This window comes from Dipodomys ordii, unplaced genomic scaffold, assembly GCF_000151885.1.
Source record: "Dipodomys ordii isolate 6190 unplaced genomic scaffold, Dord_2.0 Scaffold35, whole genome shotgun sequence".
NCBI lineage: Eukaryota > Metazoa > Chordata > Mammalia > Rodentia > Heteromyidae > Dipodomys > Dipodomys ordii.
The window spans coordinates 5,392,965-5,417,946 of NW_012267251.1; the positions used below are offsets into that span (position 1 = coordinate 5,392,965).

At 45.9% G+C, this 24,982-nt stretch overlaps 1 protein-coding gene across 4 annotated transcripts; it reads left to right on the forward strand.

The window, feature by feature from the left end:
• Positions 1–231: 231 nt before the first annotated feature.
• Lhx9 (LIM homeobox 9) lies at positions 232–20,299 on the forward strand. 4 transcript variants are annotated; one of them, XM_013017393.1, is made up of 6 exons: positions 232–281; positions 5,276–5,394; positions 7,252–7,454; positions 8,743–9,098; positions 14,963–15,165; positions 19,592–20,299. In XM_013017393.1, exons 1-6 carry the CDS (start codon positions 254–256, stop codon positions 19,646–19,648), a joined length of 966 nt encoding a protein of 321 aa, XP_012872847.1. In that variant the 5' UTR covers positions 232–253; the 3' UTR covers positions 19,649–20,299. The 4 variants fall into 4 exon arrangements, with proteins under 4 accessions (XP_012872847.1, XP_012872844.1, XP_012872843.1 ...); XM_013017390.1 differs by lacking the exon at positions 19,592–20,299 and adding an exon at positions 16,634–17,089; XM_013017389.1 differs by lacking the exons at positions 232–281; positions 19,592–20,299 and adding an exon at positions 16,634–17,089 and having other exon boundaries at positions 5,073–5,394.
• The last annotated feature ends 4,683 nt before the right edge of the window (positions 20,300–24,982 follow it).

Here is a 24,982-nt window from a genome sequence, read left to right on the forward strand (position 1 = left end):
TGGACACCGGCTTCGTCCCGGCAGCTTTCCGTCCCCGGAGCGCGCTGGGACCGCTAGGCTGTCCCGGGGACGGCTCCGGAGCCTGGACGAGGGGAGCGGGGGTCCCCAGGCCGCCCCGGGGAGGGGAGCGATCGGCGGCACGGGGTAGCGGGAGGGAGGGGGCCCCGGGCCGCGCGCCCTGGCCGGCTGACGCCCGCTTTCCTTCGGCCAGGGCGAGCCGCCGGGACCGCGCGAGCCGCCGCTTGCTCCGAGGATGCTGAACGGCACCACCCTCGAGGCAGGTGAGTGGGGGTCCGGCCCGCGCCCCGCGCCCCGCGCCCCTGCCCTGGGCCCGCGTGCAACGCGCGTGTCTGCACCCGCGTGCGCGCCACGAAGCCGGGGCATTTGTCTTCCAAATGGAACGCGTGCAATGAATGACACACTCGCCCGCCACGCTGGCTTTTTGTTTGTTTCTTTTCTTTGAATGTTTTCCCCAGGGTCTCCGGCTAGAGGTCACGGTGTCATTGAGCTCCGTGGACGACCCCTTGGGCGGAGCTGCTGGGGGCGTCGCTCGGCTGCAAGCCCTCCGGGAAGACGCCCTTTGCACCCCTAGCCGGGCTTTCCCGGACATCGAGTTCACCTCACCGAGTCCCTGGTTGTTCCCTCTTCATCCCGCGCAGCCCTTTTCGGGCGGGATCTCAGACAATGCTCTCTTTGGGGAGTGGGGGGCACACGGGATGGTGCCGCCGATCTCGCGTGCAAAGCTGCGGGGTTCAGAAGCCCGCGCTCTTCTGCCCTTGGCGGCAGCCCCGTTCCCGTGGAAAACTAGGGGCCAAGAAGGAGGTGGGCTGCTGCCCAGGGGGTTTCCTGTGGGTAGGGACGGTGTGGCTGGCGGCGCGCCGGGGCCTTGAGGAGCGCACGGGTCCGCCGAGCCTGCACCTGCAGAAGGTGCGGGCCTGCGGGGGTACCGGGCGGGGTTCCGTGCCTCGAGCGGCTGGGCTTGCTTGCATCTGCCTGGAGTCGAGGCAGCCCAGCCGGCAGCTGCTCGGCTCAGTGTGCAGAAGCTGTGCTTCCGAGATCACCAGCCACCGGCAACCCAGCTTAGCCAGGACGCCCGAGGCCGGGCGAGGACGCTCTAAGCGCTTGTACCCCTCCTCCCAAACAAGGCTGAGCTTTTTGTCGTCCTTGGGGGTGCTCCCCCACAGTGCCAGAAGCTGGACACGACTCCCAAGAGTCGCCCCATTTCCACCCTAAGATAGCTCTTCTTTTCCTGCACACATTCAGGGGCACAGGATCATGGCCTGCCGAATTCAGATCCACAAATACCTTGAATCACCTGTGCTCTTCCCCCCGCCAGGCGAAAACCCCACCGGTTCCCGGATGAAGCCGGGCAAGCACTAGTCGAAGCCCAGGGTCCACTCGATGCTTTCCTCCTTCCCTCTAGGGCCCTTTATCCAAGTGGCACTGTCAAGCCTAAACAAGGTCCCTACCGTGAGGTCCCCTGACCTCCATGGAGATTGTATTACTTGTAACTCTAAATGCCGAAGTGTGTCCCACCGGAGTCTCCTCTGCCTTCCCGAAGTAGCTAGCCAAGGGTGGGTGCTGTGCAGCGGGAGAGCGATCAAGCGACCAGTGCATTGCGGGTGTCCAATTGTGCTGATGAAGGACAGCACCAGGCCAGAGATCTGCCCCACCATGCCAAAGGGTGCTTTGAATTTGGAGAGGAAACTTGATATTGTGTGCTGGATTGTGCACCAGACAGAGCCCTCATCCCCGACACCTGCCCCCCCTCACCCCTGCACCTGCCCCGCTGAGCAGCAACTTGTTCACAGCGACTAACAAATCTAATGCTGTAACTTTTATACAAGACTCGCTGGCCATTCCAGCCTAGAGCTGGGAGAAGAGAGGACATTTCCTGCCCCAGCCCCTTCTCTGGAGCACTGACCAGAAGCAAAGCTTCTGAGAAACAGCCTTTATTGGAAGCGTTAGCATCTCTCAATAGGGAAGTGGCAGGGGAAGGGATTCTAAGCAGTCACTAGGAGCTCCTAGACAATAAGGGTAGGACACTCCAGGTCACCCTTCTAATGCTTAGTAATACTTAGGTCATCTTAACCCCCCCCCGTCTCAGTTCTTGAGGCACTGTGAGGGGAGGATGGGCTGGATCTATTGGGAGGCAAGTCTGTAGAGCTAAGACCTCTCAAACCCCAGCCCTCCCTCCCTCCCTCCACCTCGGGCAGTTTTCTACAGACTTCCTGTGTTCACTGAGCGCAGAAAGCATCCTGCCAGTTTCTCTTCTTTGTGAGAAATAGCAAATCTTTCTGGGCCCAGGAACGTATAACCTGAGTTTTATAAGAGCAGTCAGAGCTCCAGTTCAAGGCAGAAAGCTAATGTTCTGCCTGTACCTGATATTTTAGTTTTTAAAAATGTATGTGTGCTAGATTAATCAATGAATGAATGAATGAGTGAATGGTTGGAAGGCTTACAGGACTTCCCTAAAAACTCTTTACAAAGTTCTGCTTTTTTTTTTCTCTCAAGAGTTGTTATGCTGTCCTTCATACAATCTCCAAAGTTCCATCTCTTCTAAGCAAGGAGTGGTATTTGTGAGTTCCTCTTGACTATTCTGAGCGTGAAGTCTAAGAACTAAACCCAATCCCAGACATCCTTATTTTGGGAGTAGGGAAAAGATGTAGCAGAGAAACTGGACAAGGTGAGCTGAGGTTCTTGAGTTAGTGCTGGGAGCTTCCTTTCGATTAACTTACAGTGTTCTTCTTGCAGAAGGCTCAGCCTCTCCGCAGGCTCAAAGTCAGCCGAGCTGCTGGTGTGTGGGAAGGCAGTCTGCCCCGGTCTTTGTGAGAGGACCTGCTGTCTCTGAAAGGGCTGGGGCCTCAACTCCTCCAAGGGGTCCTCCCAGTGCACACGTGGCTTTGAAAAGCTCATTGATTTCCATCCAAAAGGGCTAATTACATTACTTACAGCAAATAGCTGTCCTGCTGTCAGGTACCTTAGCCCAGGAGAGGGGTGGGGCTTGGATTCAGCTTCATGCACTTGATTGGCTTCTTTTTTCTCCCCTTTCCTTTGCAAGCAAACATTTTAAGGAGCTATATTCCGGCACCCAAAGGACCTTAAAAGCATCCCGTCTGCAAATAGCATTATATGTGATCTGACCAAAAAAAAAAGGGTGTGTGTGTGTGTGTGTGGCAGAGGTCTGTTTGGCGTTCGTGGGAGACAGGTGGTGAGGGCCGTGCAGACAGGAAGTCCGGGGAGTCACCATTCATTGCATTCTGCGTCCCCCTTCATCCTCAGGCTCCTCTTTTTTTCTTTCCTTCTCCTCTTCTTCCCCCTTTCTTCCCTCGCTTCTTCGCTCCCCACGTCTTTCTAGAGTTGGCTACAATTGCTCGTCGGGCTCCCCCGGGCGGAGGGAAGCGGGTCTGCTGCCCAGCGGCTCCTCGGAGTCCTTCAGGGGACCCCTCGCCCAGAAGCTTTGGGGCAGATCGGTGGGGAGACCGGGGGACGGGGCGGGGAGAGCGAGGGGGCCTTGGCTGGCGTGGGGCCGGCCCGGCTGCGGGCTGCGGGTTAAAGCTCCGCCGGGTCTGGTGGCCACTCCCGGCTCCGGCCCCCGGAGGACCGCGTGGGACTGAATCCCAGCAGAGCACTGTGGACATTTTTAATGGGGGCGCCGTGGAACAACCCCGCCCCTGGAGGGCACCGGCTCTGCTGTCCCGCGTGCCACCTCTCCCCTGCCGCTCTCTGTCCCCCTCCCCCGCAGTCCCCTAAAGTGTGCTGCGGGCGGGTGCCGAGGGTGGGGGGGGGACGCCCAGGTTTACCAGCCCCGCGTCCTGCAGTCTTGGGGCCTCGAGTGCTCCCAGCGCCGCCCGCGCCAATCTCGCCCGAGTCCCGAATCCCGGCCTCACGTGGACAGGTTTCCCACGGGGACCCCCAGATCTGCAGCGCGGCATCCCCAGACTCGACCTGGCTAGGAGATCACAGAGCCCCCCAACCTTCCTTCCAGGCCGGCTATCCAACCCGTCTGCAAGGCCACGCCCTGTCCTCTCCCTCCTAGGCTTCCCATTCCCCCCCCCCCGCCAATAATCCCTGGAAAGGTTAGGTCCTTCCACCCCCCCCCTTTATTTTACACCGCAGAGGACGCGGCTCCGGGGCGAGGCCGGGCCGCGGGACGCACCGTCCCGAGGCAGGGAGGATGGGGGGGGGGCGGGAAGGTTGACCCGGGAACCAGAAGGAAACCCAAAGTTTGGGGCTGATCGTGTTCTGGGGGCGGGGGGGAGAGGCGGGGAGAGAAGGCTGAGTCCGGGTCTGATCATAACCTCGGGGGTGTGGGCCAGTAAGTGTTTCCTTGTGCCTCCCCCACCCCACCCTGTACCCCCTTTAAAACACTGCTGAGAACTCTTCCGAGGTGTGTGTGTGTGTGTGTGTGTGTGCAGGCGCACACGGGCGTGCGATGGGGAGAGGTAGGCACCCTCCCTCCCTTTCTCTTCCTCTCCCTCCCCCCACCCCTTTGTAATGTTTGTCCCAGCTTGCCCGTCGCCAGGGGGTTGAGAGGAGTATGACAGGTCTTTGTTGTCTGAATAAAAATCCGTGGCAGCTCCGGGGAGAGAACTCCTCCTACTAAATTATCAAAAATGGGCTGGCTTTAGTCTCTTAACAAATTGGACACAGCTCGGGCAGGAGCCAGTCCCCAACCCCACCGACAGGCACTGGGAACGCGCCCGCAGCCCGGGACCGCTGAAAACACCACTTCGGTTGCCTTCCCCCCTTTTCTTTCCTTCTTTGTGTTCAAAACTATTTTCTTTCTTCCGCAGATCTTGTTTTCCTCCTCTGTCCCCCCCCCCGCCCCCAGTTGTTTCCCATTAGTAACTCGATCTCCCCACGCGGTGAGATTCCGTTCCTTTTCGCCTCTCTTACTTTTTTCCCCCCTCGGCCTGCGTTGGTTTGTGTTCTCCCCTTCGGGCCACCGAGGGAGTGTTTTTCTTTTTCTGGTTTTTTTCCCTCCTTCCCCCCCTTCTCCATCTTTTTTTTAGGGGACTGTCCTTTTCTCCCCCCATTCCACAAGTACATCTCTGCCCTCGCGGTCTTCCCTCTTTCTTCCTCGCCCTGACTCTGGTCTTCCGTCTCCAAGCATCGCTGTGCTTCTCCGCGCGCGCGTGTGTGCGCGCGCGGCCCTCTACAATCCTTTTTTGGGGGGACCCCTTTCCTGCGGATGACCGGAGTCCTCGACGTGTGTTTATGGAAATAGTGGGGTGCCGAGCTGAAGACAACTCGTGTCCTTTCCGCCCCCCAGCCATGCTTTTCCACGGCATCTCCGGAGGCCACATCCAAGGGATCATGGAGGAGATGGAGCGCAGATCCAAGACCGAGGCCCGTCTGGCCAAAGGCGCTCAGCTCAACGGCCGGGACGCGGTAAGCAAGGGCGGGTCTCCGCGCGCCCCGGACGCGCGCCGGGAGCCGGGGCTTCCATTCCAGGGCCCGGGGAGATTGCGGCCGGCGGCTCCCAGGGCGCCCGCGGTGGAGGACGTGAGCGGGGGCTGCTCGCCCGAGCACCGGGGCCGGCGGGGCGATGGAAAGGCGCAAGGCTCCCTTTCGGACTGGAAGTGTCTAAGCTCCAGAAACCCCAAGCTCTCCTTCGCTCACGCGGGAAGAGCCCCAGGCGGTACTGGGGTGGGGAGGCGAAGAGGAGAGGACGGCCCGCCGCGGGTCCCCCAACTTCAGTCCCGGGGCTCCGGGCTAGAGCTGCAGCCCCGAGGGCACGATGGGCTGGGCGCCGGGAATTACGAGAAAGGCCGGCTGGGCGCGCAGACGTCCGAGCCCAGCCGGAGCGGGGTGACGTTAGACTCTGGGCCCAGAAATGACCCCATTCGGTGCGTCCCGCTACGCAGGGATCCTCATCCCAAACGCGGGCGCTTTTAGTTTCTGACATCCTGACTCTCAGTTCCTTTGTGGACGTGAAACTGCCTTGACTTCCCATCGGGGGAGAATGTCTCTCGTGTGTGTGTGTGTGTGTGTGTGTGTGCGCGCGCGCGTGTGCATGGTGTTCATTTTTTTAAATGCCCAGGAGCAGCCTCCAAAGCAAGAACTTCCTAACCTTAAAACGAAATAGCCACCCGCCCGTGTGACCGCTGCTCATCGTAATAAAAGTCTGGTCCTCTTTAATATATATATATATATATATATATATATATATGTACATTAGTCATCGAAGTATTCCCTTATTTACGAAGGGGGGGGACTGCAGAAGTCTCCGGAAATTATTCCAAACAGCGCTGTCTGTAGATCTGCCTCTGGGAAGGAAGGAAACGCAGCTCAAACCGACCCCGGTGAGAGCACTTAGAAGCCGAACAGGCAAGAGTTTAGGATAGCACCCCGCTAGCCAACGGGGCGGATTTAGGGAGGCCTGTGGACATTTGCACAGCTCTAATCCCGCCAATCCGAATTCGGCTAGTCGGGAGGAAAAGGTCCCGCGATTCACTTCTTCCCTTCGTGGGTAACAATCTGGAAAAAAAATTAAAAGTAAACGGCCACAAGAAACCCAGCGCTAGGTGACATTTGCCATCCTCGGATCCAGGTGGGAACCGTCCATTTGAGCATCAAACATGTTCAGGACAAAGATCTGTGTATGTGTGTGTGTGTGTGCCGCGGAGACCGGGAAGCGGGCTTGATCCTTGATTCACAGCCTCCCTTGAAAATTAGGAGCCTGCCCAGTTCACCCCCTCAGCCCACCAGTCCGGATCCAATCGTGAGCACAGGTATAACAGCGGCTCCTGGGCTTTTGATGCCCACGCCAGTCTGCACGCGCGTGGAGAAACGCCACGGGAAGATCGTTTGCGTCCAGAGAAGGCAGACATTCCACATTGCTTTCTGCTTCCCACGAACGATTCCTCCTGTTTTCTTTTGTGCATGCGATTTTAGGCTGTATCTTAGAGAGAGAGAGAGAGACAGAGACAGAGAGAGACAGAGAGAGAGACAGAGAGAGAGACAGAGAGAAATAAAACCACTACCCCACCATGTTCATCTAATTCTTCTAACTGAGGGACGCACACTGACTTGTAATCATTTTTGTTTCCCCAGCGAGATTGGGGGCAGCTGCGATGTCTTCAAGTTCACCGTGTCGGGAGGCAGGACTGGGCAAAAAGAGGAGTGTGTGTGTGTGTGTAAGAGGGGGAGGATGATGCAGAGCAGAAATTGCAAATGTTTGCCCCCCAAACTCCCTTTGCGCGCTGCCGGGAGGAGAGTCAGCCGGGCCGTGTGCTTGCCTTGCAGGGGATGCCCCCGCTCAGCCCCGAGAAGCCCGCCCTGTGCGCCGGCTGCGGGGGTAAGATCTCCGACCGCTACTACCTGCTGGCCGTGGATAAGCAGTGGCACCTCAGGTGCTTGAAGTGTTGTGAATGTAAGCTGGCGCTGGAGTCCGAGCTCACCTGCTTCGCCAAGGACGGTAGCATTTACTGCAAGGAGGATTACTACAGGTACTGCCCTGGGCCCGCTCCCCTCAGTGGGGTACAGAGTGCCCCCGTCCCCGCTCTCCCTTCTGTCTCCCTAGATACACGTTTTTGTCCCTTTACTCTGCACACGCCGCAGAACTGTAACCCCAGGGATTCACGGGCCTAGGGGAAGGTAAACCCAATGTCTGGCGCGGGGAATCAGTGAAAAACCATTTGCTCCCAGTGTTCCCCAGCCCGGTTTTGAGAACCCGGAGAAATTGGGGTACACGCACATGGATCGCTCTCCGCTGACCAAGACGAGAGCGGGTTATTATTATTATTATTGTTAAATTTTCCGCTTACTACAAACTGGGCAGACTTGTCTTGGGACCCCACTGGGCGCGTGGTAGCTGTGGTTGTAAGCAAGGTTGTAAGTGACTGGAAAAGGAACCGAAGCCGGGGTGCAACTTCAGTCCATGCGGAAGTCCCCCAGCTTCCTTTACAGCAAGAGAGACCGGAGCTAGAGAGCACGCAGGGCCCAAGGCACGCTCATGGATTCTGGTGAATCTCTGCATCGGGAATGATCAGGGAGTTCACAGGTGACCTAGCTTCATTCCTGGAAGTAGCAAGGGAAATACTTTAAAAACACGATTTCCTCCATGAAGTTATGTTTCTGGGGCTCTCTGTATGTTTTCAAATCCGTGCCCACAGCACATAATCTCGCCGTTATTCGTGGAATAAGACCGAAGTGGTTCACCCAGCATTGTGAGGGCACGTTCTTTCTTTCCATAGTGTTCTGAATTTGTGCTTCAATTTTCTTTTCTTTTTCTTTTTGCCATTCCTGGGGCTTGAACTCAGGGCCTGGGTGCTGTCTCTGAGCTTGATTCGCTCCAGGCTGGCACTCTACCCACTTGAGCCACATCTCCACTTCGGGCTAGTTCATTGAAGATCAGAGTCTCAAGGACTTTCATGCCCGGGTTGACTTTGAACCTCAGTCCACAGAGCTAAGTGGCCAGGATTACAGGCTTGAGCCACCAGGGCCTGGCTGGTTCTTTGTAAAAATCGTCAGGTTGCATGGCAAGGAGGTGCAGGTAGTTCTCTGTTCCGCCGGCTTTAACGGGACCGCTGTCCTAGTACGCCAGAGAGCGAATAAGATGGATGTGAGTGTGGGTGTCTGGTCCCCCTGGAGCCTTCTTAGGCCTCAACCTTTGGTTATTGCAAACCAATCTCAGGTGCTGTTTGGTTATTGCAAACCAATCTCAGGTGCTGCGGAGGGTACTCATCCACCCTTCCTTGCATCCACTGGCGCCCTGACTTTCCTGTTTGCTTCCAGAAGGTTCTCTGTGCAGAGATGTGCCCGCTGCCACCTTGGCATCTCTGCGTCGGAGATGGTCATGCGCGCCCGAGACTCGGTCTACCACCTAAGCTGCTTCACCTGCTCCACCTGCAACAAGACGCTGACCACGGGCGACCACTTCGGCATGAAGGACAGCCTGGTGTACTGCCGCGCGCACTTCGAGAGCCTCCTGCACGGAGAGTACCCGCCGCCGCTGAGCTACACCGAGCTGGCGGCCAAGAGCGGCGGCCTGGCCCTGCCCTACTTCAACGGCACGGGCACCGTGCAGAAGGGGCGGCCCCGCAAGCGGAAGAGCCCCGCGCTCGGAGTGGACATCGTCAATTACAGCTCAGGTGGGTCGCACCCCTCACCTGTCCCCAGGACGCCCAGGTCTCCGGCCCCAGGGTCTATCCCCCCCACCTCAGGAGGGGACTTTGCCCCCCACCCCCATTGCCTGTGTCTCCCTAGAACGTCGTCACCCCCTTTGGGGCTCAAGGAAGAGAGAGGGGCCAGGGGAAGGAAAGAGGGAAGAAGGCAGCACTTGCTGTTCGATTGTGTGGCAAAAAAGGGCACCCCCCAAAAAAAAATCCATAGAAGCCAGGGCCCTCCATAGTGTCTTCTTGGAAACAGACAGAGCCAAATCTGTGCGCCTCTCAGTTAATGAGCCCGCTGGTTTCTGGCTCCCAGGGAGAGCAAAACAGCCCTAGGGCAATTCCTTTTGTGGAAGCCAAATTATAGATCCTAGCTGGGAGGTTTCAAAACAAAACAACAAAAACAACAACAACAAAAACCCAACCCACAAAACTTCAGAGCCCAACCCATCTGTCTAGAGCTTAGGGGGCTGTGGTCCTCCAGCCTAGAGTTAATCAGCAACACAATTGGCAAGGGGGTGCTACAGCAGAATTCCCTGCAGCCCTTTGGGGTGGACATCTCCCTCCTCTCCCCGTGGGGACTGAGCCTCTCGGGTGGGTCCTGGGGTCTACCGTCACCCACGAAAGGACTAGAAAGAAAGAAACCTGGCAGCAGACTAAGCACACTCTCCCTTCCTCGCTTTGGGACACACCCCCTCTTCATCGTGTTCGGAGCCCCTGTCCTTGGCTCGTCCTGCAGCTGAAGCCCAGAGGCTCTGCAGACCATAATCTCACATTATGTAAGTGGGACATTACATAACGTGCAGTGGATGGAAGTTCTGGAGAGCTTCAGTCACTGGGAAAAGAAAAGTCCTGGCTAACTTTCCCCAGCTCAAGATCCTACATGCTTCTTGTTCTGGGCCCAGACCTATCTTGGGAGGGTACTCAGCAAGCAGCACCTCCTTCTCCTCATTCTTGTGACAACTACCTTTTCATGATCACCAATACCCAACTAGTCTGCAGATCAAGCATGGGTATCCATAGCGCGCAGCACGCCTGGTATGGTGATGTAAATCGCTGCTCAAGGACCGGCATTCAGTCAAGTGACTTGCTAGAAGTATCCCAGGCAGGGTACAATCCTGCGCTGCCCGCGTGCCCCGCCATCCTCCCCTCACTAAAACCACAAACCCCTTCTGGTTGGTGGCCGCGCTGGGGGAGGAGGAATGAATCCCAGCTAGGCTGCGTTAGCTTCTCTGTCTTCCTGCCAGGCAGGGTTAGTGAATCAAGACAAAAGGCAAGGGGCTGCAAAACAGGCTCTGGGGTAGGTGTGAGGGTAGCGGGCAGCCCGGGTTTTGCCAATGCAGGACAGCCGCAGTGGCCCTCACTTCCTCTTCCCCCTGCTCTGGGCAGTGGCTTTTGTTAGGGGCCACTCTGCCCAGTGCCTCAGTTGTATCCTTTGTTGTGTGGTCCCTGTAGCAGGAAAAGCAGGGCACTAATGGGTCTTTAGTCATAGACGCTGACGTTGGAGTCTAGACCCACTCACCAGGATCTTAATGTGGGGGGGATTAACTGGGCTGGGGCAGGGGGGAGAATGTTCTTTGGAAAAGAGACTCCCTTTGCCAGATAAGTGAAGAAGCGTGGTGATTTCTAGCTCAACTATGAGCAAGCCTGCCTTCTGCTTGTTTGTTTAATCTAATTAGCTAAATTTGATTTTTTTTTTGCCCTGGATCTTTCTGTTAGAAAGTTCCAGGGAGCTTTAAGAATAATAAATTTAGTTTCTCTTCTCTGAAGAGAATTAGAGCACAAATTCATTTCTTAGAAAGGATGAAAATCTCCTCTGGTGCTACTTCGACCTTTAGCTTGCAAACAAGTCGTGAAGAACAAGTCAGAGAGAAAGCTGATGTTTTGATCTTGAAAGAAGGAAAAGTTGCTGGCTTCCCCCAAACCTTCTCCCCCCCTCCCCCAACACCCATTCCATTCTTTCTTGACTTTTCCTTCAGATAGGAGAAAACAATACATATTTCTTTAAGATTAGGTGGAAGTTATCTCAAGGAATTGGCTTAAAGATGCTGGCCAGAAATCACCCTCCCCCCCCACACCCATTAAAAAATTCTTTATGACTTGAATCCCAGTTTGTTTCACAACTTTAGACAGAAACCCTTCAGCAAGTTAGGCACATGTTAAAATGTCAAAAGTCAAACAGGCCCACAGTTTTAGCTCATCATCTTAGCCTTCTTTGGGGTTTATGTTGCCATTTCTGTTTTAATGTAAAGTCTCACAGAAGATAACATTGATGGGAACCAAAATATAATTTACCTAGTGGTGTTTTTAAAAGCATATATGCAAAAGCATGTTTATGATTCAAAGACAATCAGAGAATTAAACTTGGCCAGCGACTCTTAGAGCTGAATATAAGACAAATGTCATATAAATTTCTGATTTAGTTTGTACCTCTGTGTAAATGAATTTTCCAGATATTTTAGAGACATGGAAAGTTTATCTGAAATACTGAAATAAAGCCCTCCAGAACTGAGAAGATTTAGTCTAGGATAGACAAGTTCTACTTGAATAATTTATTAATTAAGAGACTTTTATTTATTTATTTATTGTGCCATTTCTCAATATCTCCTTTCCTTAGATTCTCTCCCCCCCCCCAACTTCTGAGGCCTGTGGTTGTTAAATTGGCCTGGCACTGCCCTCTAGTGGTCTCTCAGGAGTCAGTTAATTCTCAGAAGGCTTATGAACCTTTAGAATAAATGATCATCTCTTAGTGACTGAAAATAAAATACATTGATCTTATAAACCTTAAAAGTGGCAGATATGTACTTATAGATGGACACCTGAAGCAATTTTTTACGTGGGAAAATACTCCTAAAGCCTAGAAATAGGTGGTGGAGTGGGGGGGCAGTCCAGTCATTTCCAAGTGTATGGTGATGCATTTGTCATTAAATGAAGACAGCATGGAAGAATGAACCCACTCACTCTGAGGAAGAAATAGGTTCTCTATTAAGTGGCATAATACAAGCGCTAACATAGCCTCATGGAAACCATATATAGCAATATTTATTTAATAAAGACCTGCCATTCTCTCTCCTTCCACACCTAATTATATAATTTCACATGAAGACAAGCACCCTAGCAATTGTAGTTAATACACTAAAATGCTCTGCTGAGTTTTAAATCGGTGATCATGGTCAAGGGAACATATTCAGGAAATCACTTCCATCAAATCTTACTGTGGATTTTTTAGAAAACAAAATCCATTGTAAAGACGAATGATTATATAGCTAAGTTGGGAGCCATATTTCTTTCTGAGAAATCCTGCTGTGGAGTGGGAGGAGGGGAACGAACAAAGGCATAATTTAAACATCAAGCTAAGGCTTCTCTCCCCATTGTGATATTCAATCTGATGTGCTGTTTGGGAGAAATCGCTCACATATGATAGAAGGGAGATCTGCCTTGAAGAAGACCCCAGTGCCTAGCACGTGGCTCTTGGACCTTTTCATTGTGGGCATGTGGGTATTCTGGCTGAAATATGGCTCCGTTTACTGGATGTAAGTGGTGTTTCATAGCCAGCCAGGAGATGAGGTCTTGCCCATTTCAGGATATAGAAGTGCAATTCTGCAGACTGTTTGAACTTGACCTAGTTCCACTGAGCTGAAATAGGATAAAATGTAAAGTGTATTCTGGTTAGCTCTGGAAATCCATTACCATTCTCATGGGTTTACAGACACTGAGGCTCAGGTAACTGACTTATATGCAATTTCAGGTAATTTGATTTTTGCATGAATAATTACTTGCAATTTTGTTGATGAATAAAGGGTTTAAAATCTTGATTGAAAAGCATGGTGCAGGTGTCTCATGCCTGTAATCCTAGCTATGGAGGAGTCAAGATTTGATAATTCTTATTTGAAGCCAGACCAGACAGTAAGTTCTGTGAGATTCTTAGCCCCAGTTAACCAGCAAAAAAGCCAGAAATGGAGCTGTGACTCAAATGGTTGAGTACAAGCCTTGAGCCAGACAGTTCAGGGACAAAGCCCAGGTCCTGGGTTTGAGCCTCAGGGCCAGCACACATACACAGATGCTCACACACAATTTTGATCGAATATGTATTGAGTTCAAGTCTTCTACTTTACTCAGGAGAGCCAAAGGAGAATGAAGTTCATCCTTTTATGTATCCCTTTGCCTCAAAGAACTTACCATCTGCTCTTTTGCCAAATGTGTGTCTTCCCACGTGTGTGTGTGTGTGTGTGTGTGTATATGTACAGAGGTTTGTATGTGTGCATGTTTATGAGACATGAGTTCATGCTTAGTTTTATTAGGGAGGATTTCTTGTTAAATAAGTTCCATATGAAGTTGATCTTTTGGTTGATGACTGCAAAACAGATATGTATAATATTTGCTGAATATATATATATATATATATATATATAAGATGTATCTACTGAATATATAGTAGTCCTCTATATCTATACCTCTATGTATATGATGATTTGCTGCATAGTCCACAAAAAAGTGATCCTAAGAGCACTGTAGGCACAAAACACGTTTAAAAAAGAGGATGGTAGTCTATTCAGAGATGCTCTACTTTTCTTTGGAGTCAAGGCTTTTCCTTGTCAAGTGATAGGATCCAGTTGATTTCAAGAAATACAGGAAAACAGTACAACCAGATATGACGTGTGTCAGATTCCAGATAAAATAAGGTCTGGACATGTAGAGGGCCATGAATTTGCCAAGTTGGCAGCTCTGTAAATCCTTTGCCAAGTGTTTTCACTTGGTAGTTGTATTTCCTGTGCAGAGCTCTGAGGGGTTGAGAAGTCTCCTGTTAAATGTGCGCTTCCCATCCTGGAAAGGAAGACTTTGTAGCTGAGCTCAAAGCTGACTTCCTTGGCCCTTGGTGCCAAGGCAGGCTTTAGAGGAGGAGAGAGGGTCTGCATTCTCTCTGTAACACCAGTCTATGCCACCGCTCGCTTCCTACTCCCACATTACCAGAGCAGAAGGGACTAAGATCTGAGCTTGCAAGTAAGGACTTTCACCCTCTAAGCTGTGGGGAGGGTGTCAGGTGTGGAGCCCGGGGAGGAGGAGGCTGGGCTCATCCTCTTCCAAAAATGTTCCTTAGAATAACTCCAGAGGAAAAGTACTTCCTTCCTCACGTAGCCAAGGCTGACGAATCAGAGTGGGAAAGACTCTCAGAGGTGATATTCTTACACGAACATGAGACTTGCAAATCTAACTATATATATACACGAATGCCTCTGCCTTTCCTAGACATTTTCTTCTTCCTGGTGGAGAAAGTTCTAGAAAGATGAGGAAATGTTAAAAAAAAAGTAATGGAGCCACTTCCTTCCTTGGTGAGTCCCCAGGATTTATGCCTCATGATAAAAAGCAACCCAGTAACGCACATACACGAGATAGTCTTGGAAGACACAGGAAGGCCCGCTCTCTTTCACTATTGGAGCCCTCTCTCTAGCATACCCTTTTGCCACTTAGAGTTTGTATATCTTCCCCATCACTAAACCCAGGAGAAGAAGTATCTGGTAGATTTTGCTAGTAGGTAAAGGGGTGGTGTGCACCTTTGCAGACTAGTTTGGTTGACTGGCAATTCTGTCTAGGTGACTGTCCTCCCTGGACTGACAGTTTCCTTTCTTTCTCTGTGTCTTCATGATCATAAGCAGCTTCCCACAGACAGCTTGCAAGAATTTTCACTAAGCAGTTGTTTGTGTATTCTTGGCTTTTTTCAGGGGTGGGGTGGGGTATGGTAGGAGACCAGGACTAGAACTTGGTCTCTGAGGCTTTGTGCTCATTGGCAGGCGCTTCCCACCTGAGCCAGGCCTCTAATCCCAGTTTGTGCCCCCTTACTGCAACAGGTTGTAATGAGAACGAGGCAGACCACTTGGACCGGGACCAGCAGCCTTATGCCCCCTCACAGAAGACCAAGCGCATGCGCACCTCCTTTAAGCACCACCAGCTGCGGACCATGAAATCCTACTTTGCCATCAACCACAACCCAGACGCCAAGGACCTGAAGCAGCTCGCTCAGAAAACAGGCTTGACCAAAAGAGTTCTGCAGGTAAGACGCTTCCATGGTTGGCTGTGTGTGCATTTCCCTTCCCCGCGCTAGTGCGCAGACCTCCTCCCCATGAGCTCTTCTGCTTCTGATTAGTGTTTTTTCCTAGTTTTTCTCCTCACAGGATACACTGAGATTTGGCTGGGGTCCCTAGAGGCCCCTCCCCCCATAAAAAAGAGAGTCAGGTTTTTGTTTTATTTCATATGAATTTTAAGATGCGGCCACTTTCTTCTCCCTGTAGATGGGGAGAAGGGTCTCTCTCCCACTGCTGAGCAATATCACACCAGTGAGATTGTGGGCATAGCTGTGGGCCTAGAGACTGCCATTCCCACGCGACTCAGCGCACCGCTCGGTGAGGGAGCGGTGCTGTCCCGTTAGGGAAATGTCCTGCCACCCGTTCAGGTGTTAGGACCTTGTAAATTCAGGTGCATCTTTTTTTTTTTTCTTCTTCTTCTTTTCCTCAACTCCTGAAAAGCCAAGTATTGTTAGTGTCTCAGTAACCAAGAGAAGCAAGCATTTTCCCCATTTGAACAAACAGAAATGAAAAGCGGGGTGCTAGTTCTGCTGTCCAGTTGCTTCTCCAAAGTCCCCATGGTAAGACCTTGTGACTACACAATTCTTATAACGGGTTGCTGTGAGCGCCTCAGTGATAAATAGCAGGCATCCACAATTCTGCAGTAGCTGGGTACTGGTGGCTCATGCCTGTAATCCTAGCTACTCAGGCGGCCAAGATTTGGTGATTCTGATTTGAAGCCAGTAGTTTGCAGACAGTAAGTTCTGTGAGATTCTTATCTCCAATTGACTACCAAAAAGCTGGAAGTGGAGTTTTTGTGGCTCAAGTGTTAGAGCTCTGGGCTTGAGTGAAAGAGCTAAGAGATAATAGGCCGCAGGTCCCAGTAATGGCACACATGCGTGCACACGTGTGTACACAACACACATACACACAAATGTTGGGTTTACCCTGTTTGGGACCTGCAAAAGTTTTTTCTTTTCCCTCTCCCTCTATGTGGAGTATTTCTTGTTAGACTCAGGAATAATCCCGTGTGGGTGATGTCTACTTCACCAAAGTGGTCCCGCATTTGAGATATACTTTCAGTGGCCCTGCTTTCCCCTATTCTCAAAAGACAGGGGTGGAGAAATAAGGGTACCAGCGCCCCACCCCGTCTCTGTGTGTCTCCTTTCCAGTCTCCCAAGTTGTACTTGTTGATGCTGGGGGTTAGAATATGTATACAGTTGATAAAGAAAACAAATCTGTAGTATTACTTCCATTTCTTTGTTTAAAAAGAAAAACCTTTCTCCTCCCACGGGGGACAAGATGTTTTTTTCTTTTCATTTAAAAGGAGAAATAGATAATTTGAAAAAAAAAACAAAGTAGGAAAGAAAAAGAAAAAAGGAAGACAGAAAAATCTTAAAAAAAAAAGAAAAGAAAAAAGAAAAATCGGTAAAGAAATCCACTGGGATTGGTTTGCAGGTTTGGTTCCAAAACGCACGAGCCAAATTCAGAAGGAACCTTTTGCGGCAGGAGAATGGGGGTGTCGATAAAGCCGATGGCTCCTCACTTCCGGCCCCGCCCTCGGCGGACAGCGGCGGTCTCACTCCACCGGGCACAGCGACCACTTTAACAGACCTGACTAACCCCACCCTAACTGTAGTGACAGCCGTGACCTCTTCCCTGGACAGCCACCAGCCGGGGAGTCCCCCCCAAACTACCTTAACCAACCTCTTCTAACATGGCTTTGCTTTCCTCTTCTTACTACTTACTATTATGATTCTAATTATTATTATTATTTTATTACAAGACTCCCCCCCCTTTTTCACCCATAAGACATTTGGGGGATATAAATGACAGCTCGGTGTGTAGCATCTATAGCCACTTGGTAATGAGTTTAACAGTGTGGTCTCCTTTAAAGGAACATAAATTGTCTACTTGACTTGTTTTCTTTCCTTTCCTTTCCTTTCCTTTCTTTTTTTTTAAACAACAACAACAAAAAACCTAATTAGATCTTTCAATCGGTAAGGGAAGTTTTTAATCATTCTAATATAAGTGCCTCTTAAAATTGTATGTTACTTATTTCCAGAGTCTCAAAGGAAAAAAAAAGAGTGGTTATTATAATGGGTGATTAATCATATTCCTGCTTAAATGATTAGGTGAATCATGAACTGGAATATTTGTTATTTTTTTTTAAATCTTGAAATTGTATGTAATTGTTAAATTTTGAAAACTGCCCGCTTAAGAGAATTTAAACTGAAAAAGAATATACTGAGTATTTTTCACCTGAACTGTTTATTCCAATGAGGAATGTGATTAAACTAAAGTACTAACAACAGCAAATTTTAATAGGTATGAACAATTGGGTGGGAAATCTTTCCTAGGAAAATACAATCCCCTAAACTTTGGACTTAGCTATTTGGTTTTTAGCTTTTAAAAAAATACTTAAACTCCCTGAGTATGCATCAAAATTCTACCTAGAAGTTGAAATTCTATCTTTTTGAACTTCTCATGCTAAAGAAAAACAAAACAACCCCATAACCCAGTTCTGAGACCATTCTTTCTATGTTACTTTCTCCTCCCCCTCCCCGGGAAAATGGAAATAAGCAAAATATAATTTTTTAAGAAGTCAAATATTGGTTAAAATTTTAATTAGTAGCTCTATTAATTGGCTTTGGTTGGCTTCAGCTGTTCCACAGTATTGTAACTGGCATTCTATTTATATAAATAACATGTCACCTCCCCTCCCTCTTCATAAACCTTGGTTTTCCTTTACTTCATTTTATTTTGGCACAGGTTGATTTATGTACCAAAAAACAAAAAGCATCTCTGACATTGAGATTTTGAAGTTATGAATCTTCAAGTAGATAAACTCAGAAGCCTCGTGGATGCTGATCTGAATATATTTCCTAGTTTACAGTAGCATTTTTTTCCTTTTAATTTAAGGTAAAATCTTAATGGTCTGGGCAGTGGTGAATGTTCAACTCTATGCTTCTGTTGTAGTTAAATACCAATTAGATTGTGGATTTCCTAAGATAATTAAAAAAAAGAAGTCAAGATATACGTCTTGCTTTAGTGGATTGTTAAGAATAACTTTGCACAAATTCTCCACTTTATGTTGGACCCCTTAAATCTGCTCTGGTGGTCGAAGTGGCTATTTAATAGATTTTAAAGGTGTCCTTCTGGCTGTATAAATGTGTGGTTACATACTGACAGTTCACTGCCCACTTTAAAGTGCATTATTGTAACTTTTGCTCAGGGTCTTTAGAAAATTAGCACAGAAAGTAGCTTATTTTTTAAAAAAAAAAAGAGGATGGAAGATAAGTTAACACTGTAACAGAAGAAAGGTGTGATTGCCATTATATATTTAGCAAGTATGGTTATCATCTTATATGGAGCTTAAATCTTGACTTTTCATATTTCTATTACATTTTGGGCATTTACCCACTAACCAGACCAAACAACTTGGTAAGGCTGAGATCTTATGAACACACTTTACAGGTAAATTATTGATACTTATAAATTTTGTTCTTTGACAGAACAATCTATGGTACTCTAGATCTACTTTATTAAGTAGACTAATTATAACTCAGTTCTCATATGTGCCTTATGATCTAACTTGGGAGTAAGTTTGTGAAAAATCAGGATCTATGTGTTGTTTGTTAAATTAACTGTTTTAAGCCCTTTTGACACCTCTCTAGTTTTGTACTGTTTTACCTCTTATTTCTGAAACCCTTTTTATGGTGTATCCTGTTAGAGAGGACAAACATGTCATAGAAAGCAGTTGTGCACTCTTTCAAATATAGTTGATAAATTCAATAATCTTATATATTGAGCTTCGTGTTTATAGTACAGTAAGTGGTCTAGCAAAAATTGTCCATGTTTCTTTGTTTATTGATAAAATTGCATTGTATAGAAACTATTGCCCCTAAATATTTATGGACCAAACAATTGTGATATATCCTATTAAATTTGTGTGAATAAACCACTTTGAATCTAAGGAGTTTTATTTCCCATCAGTTTTATTGAAGTTTTACCTATACTAGTGTGTTTCAATATCTATGTGTCTAAGCTATAAAAATAGTAGTGCAATTAGAAAAATATTCAAACATACAAAGAGACGTTAGATTTTCAAACTTCTGATTCATAAATGCACACATCATTGCATATGCAAGTGTAATTCAATCTCGAAATTACCTTTAAATATGTTTGCTTCTAATAAAAGTAATGCCCCACTGATTTACATCCATTCAGTTTTTAGAATAAAAAGATAAATTAGTAGATAAAGTAATTGCATGAAAAGAAGCCTTAAATATGATTAAGATTTAATGTCAGGTCTATTTAGCACAAATGGATATTTGTAAATCTAAATAGAAATTGAAGACCCCTACAAGCCACGTTGCTCTGTAGTTAATAAATTGTCACTATGATTTCTTTCAGGGAGAACAAATCTTGGGGCATTACAGCCAAACATCCCGACGTTTGAAAATTCCCTAAAGTATTAAAAGAAGGGGAAAAGTTTGATCGGAAATCCACTGCAGTGAAGACAAAGACACTATTAGGTTATGATAATCATACATTTAAAAAATTATTGAGCCAAAAGAGAGAGAGAGAGAGACAGAGAGAGAGAGAGAGAATGAGACTTAAATGTCATCTATTGAATGTTAACAAACTTTCTGTTCTTTATGATGTCTGACACAAATGAAGGCTTAAATTATGTGGCTTAAAAAAGGAATTAGATAAACCATGTATAAAACCAGAGCAACCTGGCAGTAATATATCCACCCCTCATTTGGAGAACATTATTATTATTAAAAAAAACCCACACATTTGTTAAGCACAATAGTTGTAAAATAAAGTTCACAAGCACTCTCCCTACCTGCCTGCTGATGTGTATTAGTCCTATCTGTTAATGGCATTTTCCACTTGTAAATGCAGAGAGAAGCTATCGCTCATTTAAGAAGATAGAGTTCCAAACCCAGTAATTTTAGTATTATTGTCTACTATTTTCTTTGGAAACAGAAGCCTCTGCATGAACTTTTTACATGTGTCAGCTCTAGTGTACATCTCTGTAATGATGGCTTATCCTTGCTGTTTCTTGTATAAAAAATAGCTTTCATTAATAAACATTTGATTTGATGCAAACATAGCTTTATGTTAAACACACATGGTTGAAGTTAATTTCGAACGCTGTCTTAAAGAGACAGCATAGTATATTTACAACTTGTTATGCTTAAAAAACAACCACCTCAAACAGCATACTGAGGTTCAATCCTGGTTAGTCTAGGGTAAAGTTACTTTCTTCCTTTATAACTTCTCATGACTTATTTTCATTTGTTGTATTCAATTTACACATCTTTAAAAAAATCACAAGTAAACCCAAATTACATAAAAGAAAACCTCAGAATAAATTACTGTGTAAAATTTTAGCAACTTTTTTAGATTATTTAGGGTAAAATCTATAGATCCTCTATGAGTTTACATATTCACTATGCAATGAAAAAATTTATTGAATATACAAATATATTCTGCACTATGAAAAGGTCCAATCTTTGTGTCGTTCAGTTACTGACAATATTACAAACACAGGAAGAAGTGAGAGGAAAAGCAAATACTTAGGAATAAGATTTTTTTGTTTGTTAATTGTTTAAGGGAATACTTGAAGAAAGACTTTTAAGAACTCTTCATATTTAGCTGTGTATCCAAAGCATATGTTAAACAAATTAACATAGAAAGTACTTTCCAGAAAATTTTTTCATTATGATGATGAAATTTTTTATTATATACAAACAAACCCTATGTAAATGATGTAAGTTTATGAATGACAGACATTAAATATTTCCCTTATGTATATGCTCAGAATTTTGAATGTTTTCTTCAATGCTTTCATTTCCTGATTACTAAAACAGAAATAAAGAAATGTAGAAAGGAGAGACAACGTTTGCTACTAATACAGAGAAGCAATACACCCTGGCAAGGAGACCATTCTGAGTGAGCATGAGATAATGTTTGTTTTCTAGCCACACAAGAGCTTAGGCCACAGTGAAGCTATATCTATGACTCTAGCAATGGAAATGGATTTTCCAATACATTTTCAGCCAGCCTTTCAAATCATAGTTCTATAAGCTTTACCTTCTATTCCTGTTATGTCACCGATGGCAATTTCAGGGACATTTTTTGGACTCTTGCCTGGTTCTACAAACCTTTAACTAGTTGTCTGGTATGTGAAATACAGGAAGAGACTGAAGAGGGAAATTAGACATCTGAAAAAAATAATATAAATTTGAAACAGGCACTGTGTGTGTGTGTGTGTGTGTGTGTATGTTTGTGTGTGTGAAGATAGGCAAAGAGTAGTAATTGAGTGAGGAGAGAGAAAAGAATGCACACAATGGAGAGTTGGAAGATTTATCCCACTTTCCGATGAAACACAACTGTCTTAGCCTGGGTGACTGAAAATTTGTTTGGCATAGAACAGAAGAAATGTGAGCTTTTTAGATGAGTGCACTATATTTTGGCTTCTACCTCCCAGATGTTTAGGCTAGCTTCACTTCTCGTAAATTAATTATGGGCACAAATAAATAGGTTTTCAGAGAGTTAGTATCTGAAAGCTTCGGTTGACAAAAACTATTCTAGTGATGATAGACTTTTTTGATACTCAAATAAGAGTAAGGCTTCATAACCAAAGTAAATACTCTCAAATCACCTTGGTGATTTTCATTACCTGAAAAATAAATAGCTTTACTTAATGAAATCTCAGTGGACTCTATTGTACATTCTTTGGAGTGAAAGCATTTTCTTTAAAAAAAAAATAGGAACCTGATAGTATTATGCCATTTTCTACTGTAGTGCACCTGTGAAGGTCATTGTGGTAGAGGGTGTTAAACCTGGGATATTCTGAAGTAGAAACTTGGACTCATGTTATTCTAGCACTTAAAGAGAATTTTAGGAATGGTAACCGTTGTCCTAAACACCTAGTTTTGTATAGAATTTTGTTACTCCATTTTTTTAGAAGCATGTTACAAAGTTAGCTCTACTTGTAGAAAAATGGTGTACTTGAGACAGTTTAGTCTCTAGATATCAGGGGAAGAGAAGAAAAGTAACATTTAGTCCAAATGACTAAAATGCCATTGTATTTTCTTTGAGACCGTAAATATCCATGAAGTCTGGGTTGGTCATGTGGATCTCTTTTCTATTCTTTGCAATAGGGCATCAATTCAGAAGATAAAAATTATTTTAAAAATATGTCCCTCTGATGCACAATTGTTTTCTTTATAGTTTGATTTTAAGCCTTTAAAAACCATACCTCCTTTGCCATCTTACAGCATTTTGTTTTCAAAATAATACTATGATTCTTCTTATTTTGAAGATAGAATTCTAAATTAAACATATCATTTTGAATGGCACCTGGGAAAATTTTTCCATTTTATTTTATCCAGTTTCATAGCAAGGATCAAAACACAACGTTCAGACCATGCATGGTACCTCCCGAGGCTCTGAACAGTAATGTAAGTAGCAACATGATTGCCACTCTTCTTTTTTCCCCCAGTCTGTGGCAAAATAGATACTTTTAAATCAAACAAAGCTTCCCAGTTTGCCACCTTTCTCTGTGAATATTAATATAATTATGCCCTCCCTCCCCGTGTATCTCCTCTTGGATTATTAATTTTTGCTTCTTTGCATTCCATTTTATCTTGTGCTGAATGACACAAAGCAGGCAAGAATAAAAATCCAGATAGAAGATTCCCAGTATGCATTGCTCTGTACTGTCCCCTGCCCATATTAGAATTGTCAGGAATGTTTTTTTCCTTTGGAACTTTCTGTTTACATACTGCATGATCTTATAAATTATTCTGATGAGTAACTGGATACCTTTTATGGTTATTTGACAATAAAATTTGCTACAAATAAGATGCTCTGGTCTCTGTTGCCTTATATGTGGGTAATATTATTATAATTTTATATAATTATAATAGTCATATGAGTGTATTCTTTGGATGCTTTCATAATGAACCAGCAAATATTAATCTCTGAGGATATTTAAATTTTTATAACTAATATACAAAGAAGAAGACATTCAAAGGTGAGATTACCTTCAGTTCATCATCTTTGTTCTGCTGCTTTTCCTTTTCCAAAACAGCAAATATCAGGATGGGTTATCAAGCTGTATAATGTTGGCATTCAATGTTTTTGACGGCTTGGATTGCTTAAAGATATATTTATTATCCAGTAAACTTTAATACTGTAGAATAAACGGTCTTTATAAAATGTGGGTTTTTTTTTTTGGTTTTGGTTTTTGGAAAAAGCACAAAGGCCTGAGAGGATTCCAAGCTGCCAAAGCTGTCTGCGTTCTGCAAACTAGCGTCCTGTTTTTCAACTGGGCACAGGTGGCTTCCTCCTATAATCCTAGTCACTCAAGAGGCTGAGCTCTGAGGGTCCTGCTTCAAAGCCAGCCTGGGGAAGACAAATCCCAGAAACTCTTTTAGATGCAACATTTGAAGCATTTTTTTTTTTTTTATCAGACTAGCCTAGAACCTGTAGGGGAAATGTAAAGATCTATTAAAAAAAGAGCTTCAAAATGTGATGAGGTAACTAAGTGATGGTGTTTTTCTGTAATATAGAGACAGCTTTTTTGTAATAAACACAGATAGCTGCTCATGATCTGAGCATGTCTGAGCTCTCCTGCATATTTTAATATAGCCAATGCTTTTGATGTAGTGTTTTTGTCTTAAATTTCACATTAGGAGCTTGTTGCAATTGTTTGTGTTATTTTCTTGCTGAAACCCATCAAACCAGCTTAATTAAAATTAATTTAATAAAATCAAAACAAAAAGGGCAAAATAGTGGCCTTTTTAAAAAAAGAGAACTGGCCTACTTCCCTTCAGCTCTGCTCCCTTTAGCTTTCCGGCTAAGGCAGCACTAATCTATCGGTTCCTAGCTAAGGCAGTAGTAATCCATCCAGGCTCACTAAAACTGCTCTTTTTCTTTTTCAGTTTGGTTACAACATTTGGTTTTCTAATAACTTTGTTGCTGTTTGGAACTACTTTGTTCCCCTACATTTGTATCTCAATAAAAAGGAATTTGTTGTTGTTGGACTGAGTTGTTTATTAGAAGGACAGTAGCAAAGCACTTTTTCACAATTCCAAAAGAATTGTTTTTTTAATTTTTATGGGTATTATAAAGGTGATGTATGGAGGGGGTTACAATTATATAAGTCTGGTAAAGAGTACATTTCCTTTTGGACAATGTTACTCCTTCCCTTGCTCTCTCCCAGTTTAAGACTATTTTGTTTTAAATGGAGTGTTCTTAAGTGGCTAGATTTCAGTGAATTTGTTAGGTGATGAAAAATATAAATATATGGATTTGTGCCTGAATTGGACACATAAATAACCACCATGTCATGCCAAAAGGGAATACTATGTAAATAGAGTTAGACCTCAAGGATCTAAATGACCACATATACAACTTTACTTGTCTCTGTTTTTATGGGGTTTGGGTATGTGAGGGCAGCACTCAGGTTTGAGTTCAGGGGCTGGTGCCCTTGCTAGGCAGGTGCTCTGCCACTTGAGCCACACCTCCAGCCTATATGTGCCTATATTTGTCTAAAAGCCTAACTAGCACATGTTGGGTTATGAAGCATTTGTCATGAACACTGATGTTTTCTATTTTTTCCAGGATACTTTAGCTCGGAGACCGTCAAAGTTCTCCCGGTAGACTTGGCTTTTGTTTCTATTTTTAACTTAGGATAAATCTGTAGCATCATTCTGAGTGCCAAAGGAGCCTTCTTAGACTTTCTGGTTCAAATGTGCATTTTCAACGTGGTAAACATCTAGA